Source organism: Gallus gallus, chromosome 14 (assembly GCF_016699485.2).
Source record: "Gallus gallus isolate bGalGal1 chromosome 14, bGalGal1.mat.broiler.GRCg7b, whole genome shotgun sequence".
In the NCBI taxonomy this organism is placed as follows: domain Eukaryota; kingdom Metazoa; phylum Chordata; class Aves; order Galliformes; family Phasianidae; genus Gallus; species Gallus gallus.
Window position 1 is genome coordinate 5,149,351 of NC_052545.1, and position 15,239 is coordinate 5,164,589.

General features: G+C 56.7%; 2 protein-coding genes across 16 annotated transcripts in view; one reads left to right on the forward strand and one right to left on the reverse strand.

Annotated features, from left to right (window-relative positions):
- The window catches only part of SLC5A10 (solute carrier family 5 member 10), a 28,769-nt gene that overhangs the window by 6,740 nt on the left and 6,790 nt on the right, over nucleotides 1–15,239 (forward strand). For 13 of the 14 annotated variants that reach the window (XM_040647567.2, XM_040647568.2, XM_004945208.5 and 10 more), the window contains 2 exons: nucleotides 2,046–2,251; nucleotides 3,163–3,298. The exons of the other annotated variant lie outside the window; for it this stretch is intronic. In XM_040647567.2, coding sequence (XP_040503501.1) covers nucleotides 2,046–2,251; nucleotides 3,163–3,298 — 342 coding nt within the window. The remainder of the gene's footprint in view (nucleotides 1–2,045; nucleotides 2,252–3,162; nucleotides 3,299–15,239) is intronic. 14 annotated transcript variants of the gene reach the window in all.
- FAM83G (family with sequence similarity 83, member G) lies at nucleotides 1,701–14,769 on the reverse strand. 2 transcript variants are annotated; one of them, XM_004945207.5, is made up of 5 exons: nucleotides 13,746–14,769; nucleotides 9,925–10,092; nucleotides 6,777–6,901; nucleotides 4,633–6,067; nucleotides 1,701–2,707 (listed from the first exon to the last, which is right to left on the reverse strand). In XM_004945207.5, exons 1-5 carry the CDS (start codon nucleotides 14,238–14,240, stop codon nucleotides 2,324–2,326), a joined length of 2,607 nt encoding a protein of 868 aa, XP_004945264.2. In that variant the 5' UTR covers nucleotides 14,241–14,769; the 3' UTR covers nucleotides 1,701–2,323. The 2 variants fall into 2 exon arrangements, with proteins under 2 accessions (XP_004945264.2, XP_046756993.1); XM_046901037.1 differs by lacking the exon at nucleotides 13,746–14,769 and adding an exon at nucleotides 10,253–11,541.

Genomic DNA, 15,239 nt, shown 5'->3' on the forward strand with positions numbered 1-15,239 from the left:
AAATGCCCGGCGGCAGCAGCATGGCTAAGCCGTCTCCAGACGTGCTAACCCGCTCAGCAAGGTGTGTGCAGGGAGGTGGTGGTGTTGGGAGAGTGGCTAATCCAGGGGATCAAAAGGAGCCTGCTGGCCGTGCAGCTGCTACTCGGTCTTGGGAGAGCCTGCAGGCTCACATCCAAGGGCTGCCACCTCCAGCAGATCCATCGGGCTCAGCTCATAGAGGATGCTCTCCGTGATTTTGCCCTTCTTGTATCTTTAGACTGTGGCAGCCACTGCAATGCAGGTGTTGCTCATCTGCCAGCCTGTGACCACGCTCTCCATGGAGGGCAGAAGGGGTGTGTGGGTGCTATTGGTCGCACCTGGCAGAAGATGAGTATGCATAGAGAGATTACATACGATGAAGTCCAGAGGACTGTTGGGGCTGTTTGGCAGTGGCTCATCACCAGCACTGTCGTACAGCCCTCACCGTGTCCCATTGGTACCGAGCACAGGGACGCTGCACTCATTAGTGGGACTTTGCTCCCAGGGGTGGGACATCGTGCCCATTGGAGGAGCATTGCTCCCACTGCAGCCCTACATCTGCAGGCTGATTCCTTGCTGCCCTGCCTTCCTCGCCTCACTCTTCTGTGTGAGCAGGCGTAGGTGTTGCGACTTGTCGGCTGACACCTTTGGAAAGGGAGCAGGTCCGCACCCCCGGGCGCGAATCTCTGCTTTCAGCACTCAGCCTCTGCCTCTGGAGAGCTTTTGTTGGTGCCCAACGCCCATGCAAAGCTTGGGAGTAGCCGGTGCCCGGATAAACCACGCGCTGGAGAGGAGCCAGCACTGCTTTCATAAGAGCAGGAGGGGGTTGTGAATACGCACTTCCCGTGCAATACTGGGGAGTGCTTGGCAAAGGGGGTAATGAGGTGCGATGCCCCGAAAGCCTCAGGGTGGGAGGGCAGGACCAGGGCTTATGTGTTGGTGCTGAAAGGCTGGGTGCTGTGCTGGAAGGGTGTATGGGGAATAGGTATTTGCAGGAGGCAAACAGGTACTGCCCATGACTGGGAAGGATGCACGGAGTGGAGGGTACCACCCAGGGACGCTTTGGGTCTCACTTTGAGCCTGATCTATTTTGCTGTGTTGTGAAGTGTTCCTCTTCCCTGCACCCAAAACTGCATCTGAGTAGGAGGGAGAACCTCGTTCTGCAGGAGCAGCCCCTGCTTGGTGCTGGGACCTTCCCCAGCCCTCGGTGAAACCCCTCCCTCACTGTGGGTAGCTGAATGATCCTCTTCCATAAGCCCCGTTGGGGTTCCCAAAAGCTCTCCTGAAAACAGTGCCTCTGATTCCCCAGGACTCCCAAATTCTGCCGTTGGCATGGAGCAGCTGCAAGCAGGGTTCATCCCGAGCCCCCCTGGAACAGGGAGGTGTTGGGGCTGAGGCAGAGCCCGGGGCTGTCTGAGCAGGATGAGATCCAAGGCAGCTGTGCAGGGCTCAGAGCTGTGCGTGCTGGGGCTTGCTCATGGCACATCACCCTCGGCAGGGCTTGGGAGGAGGATCCCAACTCCTGGGAAAAGCGCAGTGAAGAGGGGCTATTTGTGGGGAATTTTGGCTGGAGGCTCATTAAGGACGGGGCTGTGCAAGGGGAATGCTCACAGGGGTAGAAAACGCTTCTATGTTGGGTGGATACCTGCACCGAGGCACCTTGGGCTACAGTGAGTCAAGTCAAAGGTACCTAATCTTCAATTTTAATGGTTCTAGGTGCGTTTCCCATACTCTAGGAGCAGGGAGCTTTAATAATAGCTTGCTTTTACAGTACGAAGTCAAAAGAGGCGTGGGTCCCTTTTGTCCCAGACGTGGGTCACCCTCCCGAAGGAGGGCGGGCTGCAATGGGACATGCTGTGCAAAATGGTGATAGAAGAGTCTCTTAAATAACTAAAATAAAATAATCATGCGCGTGAACCTCCCTCTGTGGGAAGGGGGTCAAGGAGGGGGCAGCAGTAACGAGTTCTGGTTGATACTGGAGGTAACCAGACGGCCTCCAACCAGCCTCCCCCCATGGTGCCTTCCAGCTTTTAATGCAATCGGAGGTTACTCCAACCTGGAAGAGGCCTATCTAAAAGCTGTGCCGTCCAAGATCGTTCCCAACACGACCTGCCACCTGCCCAGAGCGGATGCCATGCACCTCTTCCGAGACCCAATCTCTGGAGATCTGCCCTGGACAGGGATGACGTTTGGGCTGTCCATCATGGCCACGTGGTACTGGTGCACTGACCAGGTAAATGTAAACAAGATTCCCCTGCCCCGCGTGGCAGAGCATCGCCTGCAGTCCATCCAACTGCATCCACCCCTACTGCTCCTTCTGGCTGGTGGGCTCGGGGGGCTTCTTCTTGGAGTCGGTAGCACCTGGAGCTGCCGTGACTTTGTTCTTGAGGTGCTTGGACTGGGACAGTTTGGAGAGCGGGATGCCGAGCGGTGTCCTCATCTCCTCGGCTGCCTTCTGGCTCTCGGGCAGGGAGCTCAGGGCTTTGCTCACTGCTCTGGGCTTGCTGGGGCTGAAGGCTTTGCCCTGCCAGTAGGGCTGGCTGCCTGCAATGGTCTTTTTGGGCTCGGTGCTGTCCCTTCGGTGCTTGCTGGCCCCAGGGGGTTTCTCACATGGTGGGGAGCAGGAAGGCTCCTTGCCTTGCTCCTTGCCTGTGAGGTTCCTGGGGCGGTAGCGGTAGATGTGCGTCCCCTGTTTGGTACAGAGAAGAAAAAGAGCAAAACATGACCCGTGGTTGTCATCAGGATGCTGTTCCCCTACACACTCGTAGTCCTCATGGACGAGTCCCTCAGCTGCTTGGTGCAATCCTGTGCCCAAATGCTTTCACTGTGCTGCTGTGTTGCTCACCCTCTGAATGAAAACTCTCCCCCTGATTTAGGGTTGTGGGTTGCCCGGTGTGTGGAGGTGCAGGTCCCTAAGGGATGGGGCTCAGAGTGGTTGTGGGCCTCCAGGGGTCCCGTTGCCTGCTGCAAGGGCATAACTGGAGAGAAACCCAACCTGTTTCCGCACACGTGTAGGTGGCTTTGGGGTGGGGTCCTACACCTAACAGCACCAGCATTTGGGATGCTGGGGATACAGTCAGCAGGGGGGAGGCTGACACTGGGGGGGCATACTGGTGACTCAGCCGAGTCCCTGGCTCTACGCAGGTCATCGTGCAGCGGTCACTCTCTGCAAGGAGCCTGAGCCATGCCAAGGCCGGCTCCATCCTGGCCAGCTACCTGAAGATGCTGCCCCTGTTTGTCATCATCATGCCGGGGATGATCAGCAGGGTCCTGTTCCCAGGTAAGGGCAGGCGTTTGGCTGGGCACCGAGCAGAAACCACTGCGATGGGGTGCATGAGGGATGGGACCCAAAATAGAAACGTGTGGCGGCATTGGTGGTGGGAGATACCTACACTGTTCGAGATGGGAGGACAAACAGAAGTTGGCAGCTGTGGAAAACTGCAGAATTCCCAAGAAAAAGCCTCACTGGGGCCGGGCCCATGGATGGGCCATCTTCCTCATCCTGTTGTTGCTCTCCAACCTCAAATGAGAAGTTTCTACTGAGCTAACCAGGGATGGCTCTGTTTACTGTTATTACGCATGGGAGAAACTATTCCCTGCACGTTTCCATCAGCTGAGCACTGGCTTTCCTGGTTCTGGCAGCACCTCAATTATCTCTCATAAAAAGGCCTAGACAAGTTATTGCAGGAACGCAAAGGTACCTGAGCACTTTGAGCAGCGCAGTGAGGGCTTGAATGCTGGAGCGAAGCCCTGGGCAGGGAGCGGCGGGTGGACTCTGGACTAATACCCTCAATTCCCTGTAAGCACAGATTAGATGGACCCGGCGGCTCAGCTGGGGTCACCCCCAGTGGCATCAGTGACATGAGCAGCAGGGCTGTCCCCCTGCCTGGTTCACGGAACCCAGGATCCTGTGGGTGCTGCTGGCAGCATTACTTGCCTGCGGCAGCTGCCAGCCCTGCTGCGCTGCTCCACCTCATTATGTGTCCGTGCGCTTTGCTTTGATGCTAATCAAAGTGCAAGGAGCTAAAAAACAAGGCGGAGAGGGACACGCCTGCATGCATAGTCTGTCCCACAGAGTGGTGCCACCGCTGTTGGGTGATGGGATAGAGCTCTGGGCACAGCCCCGTGCCACGTGTTGCTCTTTAATTCCAGAAAGCCTTCCTTTTATCCAGCCCTTCCCTGCGCATTCCCAGCTAGCTATGGCATGGCCGCCATCCCCCTGGGCACCAGCACCTCCTGGATGTCTCCTGCAACTGCTGTGGTGGTAAAAGGGGAGATTTAGGTTGAATATAAGAAAAATGAATGACCAGAGAAGTGGTGGAGTCACCATTGTTTGAGGTTGTTCCAGAGCCATGGATATGTGGTACTTGGGGACACGGTCAGTGGGCGTGGTGGTTGGGTTGGGGTTGGTGATCTGAGAGGTCTTTTCTAACCTTAATGGTTCTACGATTCTATTTAGGCATGTGGTTTGGTGGGCACGATGGGGGTGGACTGACAGTTGGATTTGATGGTCTTAGTGGTCTTTTTCAACTTTACTGATCTTATGATTCTGTGACCCAATGAACTGAGGCTAGACTAGGATATTTAGAGTGGAGAAGCTCACAGATGGCCTACCTGTGTGGCACTGGTGGGGTAGGAGCCGTTGCCATCCAAGATGGTGCGGGGCAGAACACACCTGATCTCCACAGCATTGCTCCTCCTCTTGGCCATGTCCTCCACACGGATGTGCTTGAGGGATGGGAGGCTCCCCAGGGGGCTGAGGAAGGTTCCTCGACTGATGTGGGGGTCGCTGAGCTTCCTCTGGATGGGCACAAACTCCCCATTGTGAGTGACATCCGAGTTGGTTCGCCGCAGCGGCCCATAGCGTTCCCTCACCTCAAAGTACTCATCCGAAATGGAGGAAGCGTTGGAGCGGCGGTAGCTGTGGTCAGCAGAGCTGCTGGAGCAGCTCTCCTGGTCACTGAGAGTGATGTACTCCTCCTCCTCCTCCTCCTCCTCCTCTCCCAGCCCATTGTGGGCACAGGGAGGCCCCTTGTCCTCCTGCGTCCCCACTGCTGGGAGGTGGCAGCTGTTCGGTGAAGCTGTGTTGGGGCTCTCCTTTGGTTCCTGCCTCGCATCCACATGGTCAGCCAGAGGTGGCTGCGTGTCACCCTCTGGGGCACTGCTGCTGTCACATGGTGTGGTGGCTTTGGTTGCAAGGCCACCAACAGGGACAGTCCTTGGCTTTGGAACCGGGGGCTTGGCTTCCTCAGGTGTCTCCTCAGGTGGCTTCAAGTGGTGGCTCAGTGGTTGAGTGGCTGATGTTCCCACTTGCTTTGTCAGCCAACCATTGCCTTCAATGGGGCTGGTGGCCGGTACCACAGGAGCTTCTGTGGGGACCTGCGGGGTCTGCCTCTGGCAGGGGGACACCAGAGGTGGCTCTTGGGTTGAGATCTTCTTGGCTTCCAGCTCCCTGTTCTTCAGCATCTGCCGGTGCTGGGCGCTGGCCTGGGAGATGTCGCAGACTTTGATGCGGTTCATTTGTGAGAGCTTCACATTCTTTATCTTGGGGTCAATGATATTGATGTAGCCCAAGACTTCACTCCCAGGCTCCGGGTCAGGCTCAACCCAGGTGGGCAGGTAGTCAAACATGTTGGCTTTCTCCAGGTTCAGGAGGCCGGGGTGGATGAGCAGGGAGAGGTCAGCCGCCTCGCCGTGCCTGTCTCCCGCCTGGCCCTCGTGCAGCCCTTTGCCTTTGTTTTCCACCTTCTGTGTTTTGTCCTGGTTCTCGGATGAAGTCTTGCTGATCTGGTCTGCACTCTTGGCCTTCACCAGGGCATATTTGGGGTTTATCAGCTTCTTCACCATGGCGTTGGCAGGGGTCACCGGCACAACGGAGGGCAGCGTTACAGGCTCTGGTTCGGGCTCCATGCCCATGGAGATGGACTTGAGGCTCACCCCTTTGGACATGAGGTACAGCTCCTGGAACTGCTTGTCAAACGCCTCCACCACTTGGCCTGAGAGCACAGTGATGACATTCCGATCTGTCCTTGCTGCAGACCAGGTGAAGCTGGAATGGAAACGTGTTGGAAGCTGAGCACTCGCTGGTACATAGCACACCTCTTGCCAACCCTGGCTTTCCCGGGGGGGTTAATAGTGCTAGTGAGGATATGATCTTGCTACAAAAATTAACAATAATGAGATTAATAAGAAGCTCCAATCCCAAATGGGAATGAAGGCTTGAAATCGGGCATTAGAATTAAAATACATTTTTTTTTAGTGTGGGTAAGCTAGTTTTTCATTTTAGTGTTGGCTGCTTCTCCTTTCTCAGTTTAGGTTAGTTAAGAAAAGGGACTTGTAAACAAGTGTGTTTTTTGTTGTGGCTAGGATATAGGAAATGTTCAATTTTCATGTTTATGAAATGCGTCTTTCAGAGCTGAAAACATCACCTCCTTCAACCAAAACTAGTTTTCATTTGGACAAATTGGAAAACACTTGGGACTGTAAGTGTTTAACAGGAAAACCTGAGGTCAGTGTAGAGCTGGGGCTGGCTGGGCCTCAGCACTCCTGTTGTTCCCAGTGCGTGATGCTGTGCATGGACATCATCGTGCCCCACCGCTGCCCCAGTCCTGGCCATGGGGTGGCCTTAGGATGAACTTAGGCTTCCCTTGTGATGTGGTCCTCTAAGTTAGGAGCTGGGGAGCAAGGCTGGGACAGGGACCACGCGGGTCCTTTGACATCAGCTCTGTGGGGCAGGCGAGAGGGGACACCGCTGTTACCTGTAGGATCCGCACATGGCCCGGTCTCCATCCACAAACATGAACTTCTGGGCCAAAGCCCCTTTGAACTTGGTGGCTGAGCGCGTGAAGAACTCCGTCCCCCCCGTGCTGCGGACTCGGAGGTTCTGCAAAGCAAAGGCGATGAGCTGTGAGCAGGCAATGCTGAGACCAGGACGGATGTCCTCACACCACCACCTCCCCCCCCACCATGCCTCTGCCCCACTTGGAGCTCGCTCCAGCCCCACGCTGAGCCATGAAGAGCTGACGTTCAGAGCTGTGGCTGTTTCCCAACCCCACCGAGCAGTGAGCAGCGCTCCTCGCAGTCTGCTCGCAGGAGACCTCAGCGATGAGGAGATAAAATAACTTGCCCAGGGCTGCTCAGTGAACCCGAGATCTGGCGCCAAGAATTTCCTGCTTTCCCCACGGTGTCCAACAGAGTTTTCTACCTCTTGAACTCACTCTGCCCGCAACCGCAGGTAAACAGCGTGTGATCCTGCTGCCAAATGCTTTCCACCTCCTCTGATCTGTGCGAAGGGCACTGTGCTGGAGGCGATTCTTCTCCTCCTACCCCTGGGAGATGTACTGGTGTTTTTTTAGGGGACGGTGCTGACCTCAGCACAGCGCATGTAGGTCCAATGTCGGTGGTCTTCCCTTGGGTTTGCTCTGCTCCTAAATCTAAGCATCTCACCTGGTTTTAAGAGTGGGTGGGGAAAAGCAGTGGGGCTGCACTGGGAAAGGAGCTGTGGGGACATGGATCCGGGTCCAATAGAGTGGACTCCCTTGGATGGGGATAAAGTACTTTTTTATGAGAGCACTCTCATTCCTCCTGCTCTGCTGGGATGGTGGTAATGCTCTTGCTAAAGGCACTGTGTCATCATTGGGTCGTGCCCTTTGTTTCTTTGTTTGGAGCTCCTCACCAGGTTTCCAGGCAAGTTTTATGTGCTGACTGGAGAAGTGTGAGTATTGTTTGTGCATTCCATTTTTTTTGGAGCTTTGGCAGTTTTTCCCAGTGCTGAGACCCTGGTGCCTGGCTGCCGGCAGTTGGTGGCCTTTGAACCACTGTGAGCATAGGACTGAACTGGGATTATTCAGTCTGAAAGGAGGTGGTATTAAGGTGGGGAGCGGCTTCTTCTCCCAGGTAACAGTGGTAGGACCAAAGGTGATGGCTTTAAATTGTGTCGGGGAAGGCTTACGTTGTATACTAGGAAGAATTTCTTCTCCCAAAGAGCGGTCAGGCACTGGCACTGCTGCCCAGGGTGTGTGGGGTCACCATCCTTGGAGGTGTTCCAGAACTGTGGAGATGTGGCACTGAGGGATGTGATCAGAGGGCATGGTGGGATGGGGTGGGGCTGTGCTTAGGGATTTTGGAGGTCTTTTCCAACCTGAATGGTTCTACGGAGTCTATGGTTGGTGTGGGGATGGGTACAGGAGGTTCACATCAGGGTGATGTCCCCATGCGTGGCATCCCCACAGTGCTGCCCTCTCCCTCTCACTCTCGGCCCAATCTGTACACGAAGGCAAGAAACAGCCTGCGTTTTTCTTGGGTAACACCCAGGGAAACAAAGCTCCTGGCAGCAGGCTGCCGGCTGCCTCAGCCTTCCCCTTGCCGCAGTTGGGTAAGATCTGTTTATTTAATCTCTTCCAAAATGAGCGTGGAGTGAGCGTGTGCCTGGCTGCTGAGCCGGAGAGCAGCTCTGAGCAGGGCTGAATCACACCCCAAGCACTCATCCTTGCTCAACGCAGGACAGCCTTGCCCAAGCCGCCTCGCTAATTGCACAGCGCAGAAGGCACCGAGATAACGATGTTCGTTTTGTTAGCATCTCCTGGCTTACACAGCAGCTCCCAGCCACTGCCCTAGTTTCCTCACTGCCTCCTGCCCTGCTGAATACCACCCCGGCAAACTGCTTGCGACAAGCAGTATGTGGCAAATCACCGCTTCCAGACTTTTGCCGAGCTCTGCAGATGTTCTCCTGCTTTTCCAGTCCTGCCAGCAGGCAGCCAATGCCTGAGAGCGCGGCGTGCGTCAGTGCTGGCTTTTCTGGTCTGGGAGCAGAGCCCTCTCTGGGCTGCAAGTAACAGCATAGGGAAGCTCAGCCGGTTTAATTGTCCTGAGCAGCAATTACACAGAGCTTCTGGACTCATTAGATGGGGAGGGTGTAAGGCTGGGCTGGATGGGTGCACTGTGAGTGCCACCGTAGTGTCCCTTCTTGTGGGGCGTGGGTCCCCAGAGCTGGCACAGCATCACGGCTGTGCTCCAGCCTCCCTTTTGCTGGCAGTGCCATGACGTGGCTGGAACGTGTTCCTGCTCAGCTCGCTCACTGCCCTCACCGTAAGCAAATTTGAAGGGAGCGTGCCCAGGCGAAGCTGCTTGGCACTGCACAGCTGGGTGATGTCAGGTGGAGAACATCGCCCGTGCGCCGGGCTGCAGGCGTGGAGACCGGGAGCGGAGTCTGCGGCCCGAAAGTGAAACTGTGGGGTGCTGCGGTGCTGGGAACACAGGGATGGAGCAGCGTCCCACTGCCACCCTGTCCCAGCGCTGGGGGAAGCGCTCCTCTGCCCCTTCCTGTCCCTCGTCCCTCTGGGAGCGTGGTGCTGGGTTATGCTCTCATGCACCACGTGCGGGGCCGTGCTGTGCTTTGCTGCGAGGTAAAACAGGTAACACTCAGTGTGTAACCTGTATGGCTGGGTTAAATAGTAACCCCAACCTCCTGCACTGTGTGCAAAGTGCTCCCTGCTTGCTCTTATCTCGCCGAGGCGCAGTCTGTACAGGGGGAATCTGCACAAAGCCGAGTCGCGTGCCTCGAGCTGCAATGTGCTCTGTCAGCCCTGTCCTGTTGCTAGGGTGCAGATTTGGGGCGCTTAGGGCCAAGGGACAGAGCCCTGGACTGCCAGGCATTGGCCATATTGAGCTGTTTTCCTCCTTTCCCAAAAGGACTCATGCACCATGCAGGGATTTCTCTCCCTCTCCTCTCCAGCTCCTTCAGGGAGAGGTTCAGGTCAGATATTAGACATTTTCCCCACTGCCTTTTGGCCAAGCAAGCTATGATTGGAGGCAGGGGAGCCATTTGTCCCGTGTCCCGGGGCCACATCCCACACAAATGGTGCAGCAGAGCCCAGCGTTGCTGCTGAGATTGAGGACTGTCCTTACCTTCATGTGCCCGGTGTGCATTTGCGCTCGCTCACACATCTGGAGGAAGTGCTTCACATTGGTCTCATCCAAAATGATGTAGACCCCCACTTTCCTCTTGAAGCCCGCATCCAGGAGGTCCTTGAAGATGTCGACATCAGTGAACATGTCCATGACCACAGCAATGACCTGCAGAGAAGAGGAGAGAGATGACTCCACACCTCGCTGGTAACAGCACGTGGCATGATACACAAAACCTGCGCAGTGCAAATGCAGAACAGAGCTGGGATGTCTTGTGTCCCCATGCAATGACAACAGCTTTGTCAGTGTCACAGAGCTGCCTTTGTACCTGGGATGTTTGCCGCTGTGGCTGAGATATATCCTGCACGTGATGGAAAGATGCACCATCTGGCACTGGGAGTGGCAACGAAGGTCACCACACACCCACAGGTTTTGTTTTCCGGGAGGTGGTATCGGCTGCAGCACTGCAGGGCAGCAGAGGATGAGGCAATGGCCCTGCAGCCACGTCTGCCTCCTCCTCCTGCACAGGGTGGACACGGCCACTAGAGATGCACTGGGGCACCGGTGTATCATTGTGCCATGCTGGGGGACTCCAGTGTCCCCATCTCAGGGCACGCTGCAGGGTGACGCAGGGGACAGAAGGGACCAGAGAGTGCTGGGTGCTTGCACAGCTGGGCACGTCCGGCCTGGGCCTCTCTGAGCACCACACTGCCTTTTAATTAGTGCCGCAGGAGGCGGAGAGCTCTAATTATGAAGGGAATCATACATTAGGACGCTGCTGGCTCTTCCCTTCCTCTTCAGCAGGCGGCTGCACAAGGAGCAAAGCTGTGTGTCCCCTTCCCATCCTGTGCCACCCGCTGCGCTCGGGCATTTTGGTGCTGTGGAACCAAGAGGGGACCTCACAGTTCTGCCCCAGCCTTCAGCCTGTGGGCACCTTCCTGCTTTCAGCTGTATTCACATCTGTCCTCCCTGAGCACCTCCTGATGGGCTTCACCTTGAAAAGGCAAATCTTCCCCATATCAGTGGGGAAACTGAGGCAGAAAATCAGGTGATGCTGCGCCGTGGGGTTGGGATGGGTTTGGTGGCAGATGCGCTCTACCACAGACGTCGGTGCTCTCTGTGTCTGTGGTCACGTCCCTGTGTGCCTCATTCTATCTGTGGCATGCTTGTAAATCGGGGCTGATGGCAGTCACCAGCAAATGGTAATGGCAGGACTCTCTGGTGAAACTGGAGCTGTGGGCAGAGCGATGACTCCGCATCAGGGGTTCTAATGGGAAAAGTGCTTTGAAGGGAAAGGAAAGGTGAAAAGCCCCTTTGGGGTGTTTTCCCTCTGTGGATGAGGCACTGCAGACAGGACGGTGTGTGGCTGAGATGCAGGCAGGGGACAGTGATGTCACAGAATCCAAAGCCCTTTGCTGCTGCATCACGGTGGGAAGCTTGCCTATCCCTTTGCCATTCATCCAGAGGGAGGAGAGGATATAGGACCTGGATCTAATGCTGGATGCTCCCCATGCCCCAGTGGGTGATCCTTTTCTTTGCTTTTCTTCCTGGGCTCCCACAGCTGCTGAGATGTGTGGGACACAGCACAAGTGCCAACACTGCGAGCACCGCATCCCCTTGGGCACAGGGCAGGCAACGTTGGATCCTTCTGAGCCGCTTTGATGAGTGCCCAAACTGCAGGATCACGCTTTATAGAGGAAATTGCAGCTCTTTCTTAAGTCACTCTGAATCATCAGATAATAACTTTTGGGGCGCACCATGTGGGCACTCAATAAATTAGGCAGGCACCAACGCACAATTAGAGGAAGCGTGTTGGGAAGAGGGAGAGATGGGACAAGGAACACCAATAATTGCTCTCTCTCGTCGAACCTTTCATCCAGGAACGGCAGAAGGTTTTGTAAACAGTAATTAATAGGGCCTCCCAACCTTTGCTGGAAGTTGCAGAGGGCAATTAGAGCACCGTGATCCCAAATGGGAACCTCAAGCGCAGAGAGGTCAGTCTCCGGTGGTTCCACACTGAGGTGTGTTCAGCCCCACTTCTGGTCAGAGAGAGCTGAGATGTAGTGAGGAAGATGAGAGGAGGCTGCCCTTCCTCCCCAACAGTGCCATGAGCCGAGAAGCTCAGGGGATGGCACCAGGGGCAATGGCCATGGGGAAGTAAGGATGTATTGTGCCGGGATGTCCAGCGCTGTGCTGCATTCTTGGCCACAGAACTGGGAATATGCCAGTAGAGCGCGGCCGTGGTGTTGGGATCCTGCCTGCCTGCTCCCCCCTTCCTTCCCGCAGTGAGGAGCAGATCGTGTGCAGCCCTGCTGCAGCTCGCCTGGATTTGCCTCTTGGCAGAGTAAAGCTCTGAACACGGCAGCACTTGGCTTTGTTCGTGCGCATCCGCGGGCTCAACCTCACCATCCAAGGGGCCTCGCTCAGCTGAAAGGCCTTTGTTCTCCCTGCTGTGTTCACAGCCTGTACGTCGGTGTGTGACAACGTCTCTGATCATCCTCTGGGACAGCCACCTGGGCTCAGAAGTGTGACTGTGAGTTCAGCTGTGGGGTTCTAAATGGAGTGGAAGGGCTGGAGGAGCACATCTGCTGAACCCTAATAGCTCCTTCTTTGTTTCCCTCCTCCTCCCCAGCCCCACTCACAGGGAATTGCATCCCTGCAGCCCCGAGATGCACCCAGGGGAGGTGGGGATGGTGCCGGCCCTGACTCAGGGATGGGTGACTCACAAAGTGCTGCCGGCGTAGGGGAAGCGGTGAGCAAGCAGAGCCAGGCAGGAGCTGCAGAGCTGGGGCAGAGGCAGCTGGAAAGAGCCAAAGATGAGACATTGTTTGTGATGGGAGAGGTCTCCTCATCCTTCGTCCCACGTGTGAGGCTGAGGCTTCAGCCTTGCCCTATCATGCCGTAAGAACATGGCTCACCACAATGCCCTTTGGCAGGAAAACGCAGCAGGTAAGGACAGAGCACCTTGACTTTTGTGAGTGCCCAATGCTGGGCTTGCTGGGATCCGTGCCTCCCAGTGCATCCCAGCCCATCTCCTGGGGTCTGCCCGTCTTCCTGCTGGAACACCCCCGCTGTTGGGTGCTGCTCTCTCTGAACTGAACTTCTTGAGGGTTCAACCACCATCATCATGAAACTAACGGGCAGTTCCAGTGGCCTCTGCCCACTGCTGTTGGTGGCCTTCAAGGCTTGCCACCACGTCCTCCTTCCATTGTCCTCCTGCCCATGACATCAGCCTGACCCTATTGCTCATGCGCCCCAAATCTCTGTCCTGGTTTCCTGTCATGAGGAGGACAAGCCTCAACCCAAGCCCAGCCTGGCAAGGTGGGTCGCTGTGCCTCCTCTAACGCTTTTCTCCTACAGCCAGGATAGGGCTGATACAGAGCAACGTGCCACTCTGCAGCTGGACTTGATTCCTACACCAGTGCAAGACCTGAAGCTTTGCTGCTTTGTCCCAGGGCTGAGTTTGGCTCCTCTGGTTCCAGCATGCTACTGCACGCGGTTGCACTGTGCTCTGGGAGCAGTGACCATGGGGCAGTTGGGACCAATTTTTCTTCCCTATGGAGACTCTGGGATAAGCGACATGGCCACGGAAAAGGTCACGTTGCTCCCAGAGGGCGTTAGACCATGCCAACAGCATCATCTGCAGCAAAAACCGATGACTGAGTATTGGTTATTCTGAAGGAATATGGAAAAACCCAAATAACCGCCCCCGATGCCTCGGCCCGAGCAGAGGACGGGGACCGCCTGGCTGAGCAGGACTTTGGGATCCATCCTCAGTGGGACATCTTGCGGCCATCCCCACCCCACCGGCGACACCTCACCTTCTGAGCCTGGCAGATCATCTTCCGCACCACCTCCTTGATGTGCGCCTGGCCCTCGATGGGCGGCTGCATGTAGACGGTGGCGCGGGTCACCCCACGGTAGGCGATGGTCTCGGGCCAGCCGAGGTCCAGCTGTGGGATGGAGCGGTCGGACCTCTGCGGCCAGTACTCCAGGGACGGGGCCACCTCCTGCTCGTCCCCTTGGCTGTTGCGGTCGCCTTCGCTCCCCGCTGTGCCGCTGCCATGGCGCGGGATGTACTCAGAGCCGGGGTCGTACGTCTCGAGCGTGTCCAGGATCTTCTTGAGCTCCAGCTCGGAGAGGAAGTCCCGGATGTTCTCCTTCTTCAGGACCTCGTAGAAGGCATCAGGGCCGCGGGCGGCCAAGGCCTCCAGGGCCAGGCGCTGCTCCTCGCTGTAGAAGAACTCGGGCTTGGACTCGCTGGACCTCCAGTTGACGTGGCTGTCATCCAGGCACTGCACCTGGGAGAAAGCCATGGCGACGGCACACGCCGCGTCCCTCCACCGAGGGAGCTTCTCCGGCGACAAATACGGAATCAATCCCTCCCCAGTCTTTACATGGGCGACCCGCTTTGCTTCGCCCTCCCCGGTTCAGTGTGCCGCTGGGAACGCCGCTCCCTGCTCGGCCGGCTCCTGCCACGCTGGGCTGTGCGGGGAGGAGGATCTGGTTCCTGCTGCGGGCAGGGCAGAGCTCGGCCCCGTGCACACACACACACGCACGGCCTCCTCTACCTCCGGCTCCGCGCTCCGCTCATCCTCCGCTCTTTCAACGCGGCGAGAAAGCAAAACAAAAGGAAAAAAAAAAAAGGAAAAGAAACAAAGGAAAAGAAACAGCTTCACCAAGCGTGCTCAAAGCAAAGTTTCTCAGCCCAAACATCGGCCGGGTCCCGGCTGGGCAGCGGCTCGGCGGTGCGTTCGGTGCCCGGCAACGTCTGCGCCGAACTCTTCGGCATCTCCGCGGGTCACTCCGGGCTGCTGCCCGCACGCAGTGCCGGGTCGGACAGGTAACAGCAAGAAGTGAAAAGAGGAAAAGCAGAGGAGTGATTCATCGCTCCGCCCTGCCCCACCTGCGGTCACATGCTGCCTGCACATTCCCAGCTTGGCTCGGCCATTAACTCTTTCAGCCGGCTCCGCTCTCCGCGCGCCGGGACCCCGAGAGCTCCTCTAAAACATCAGCTCTGCGCTGAAATGCCCTCTTTCCTTCCGTGCCTGCCGGGATGGCACTTGTTTCTGGGGAAAGAAGCGGCTGTGCCCCGTGTTTGAGCCCTCCTGCGCCGCACGTGGCGGCCCCCGCGCTGCTGGGAGAGGGTCGGGATGCGGGGAGGGCTCTGCTGGGTGCGGGGTTTGCGGTAGGGACTGCGCTGGCAGAGCGTGATAGGAACTGGGAGATGGATTAAAAATCCCCCCCTGCGTTGGCCAGGCGGTGATCGCGGGGAACGCGGAGCTTTTTGGGCAAAGGAGAATTTCGCGAATTGG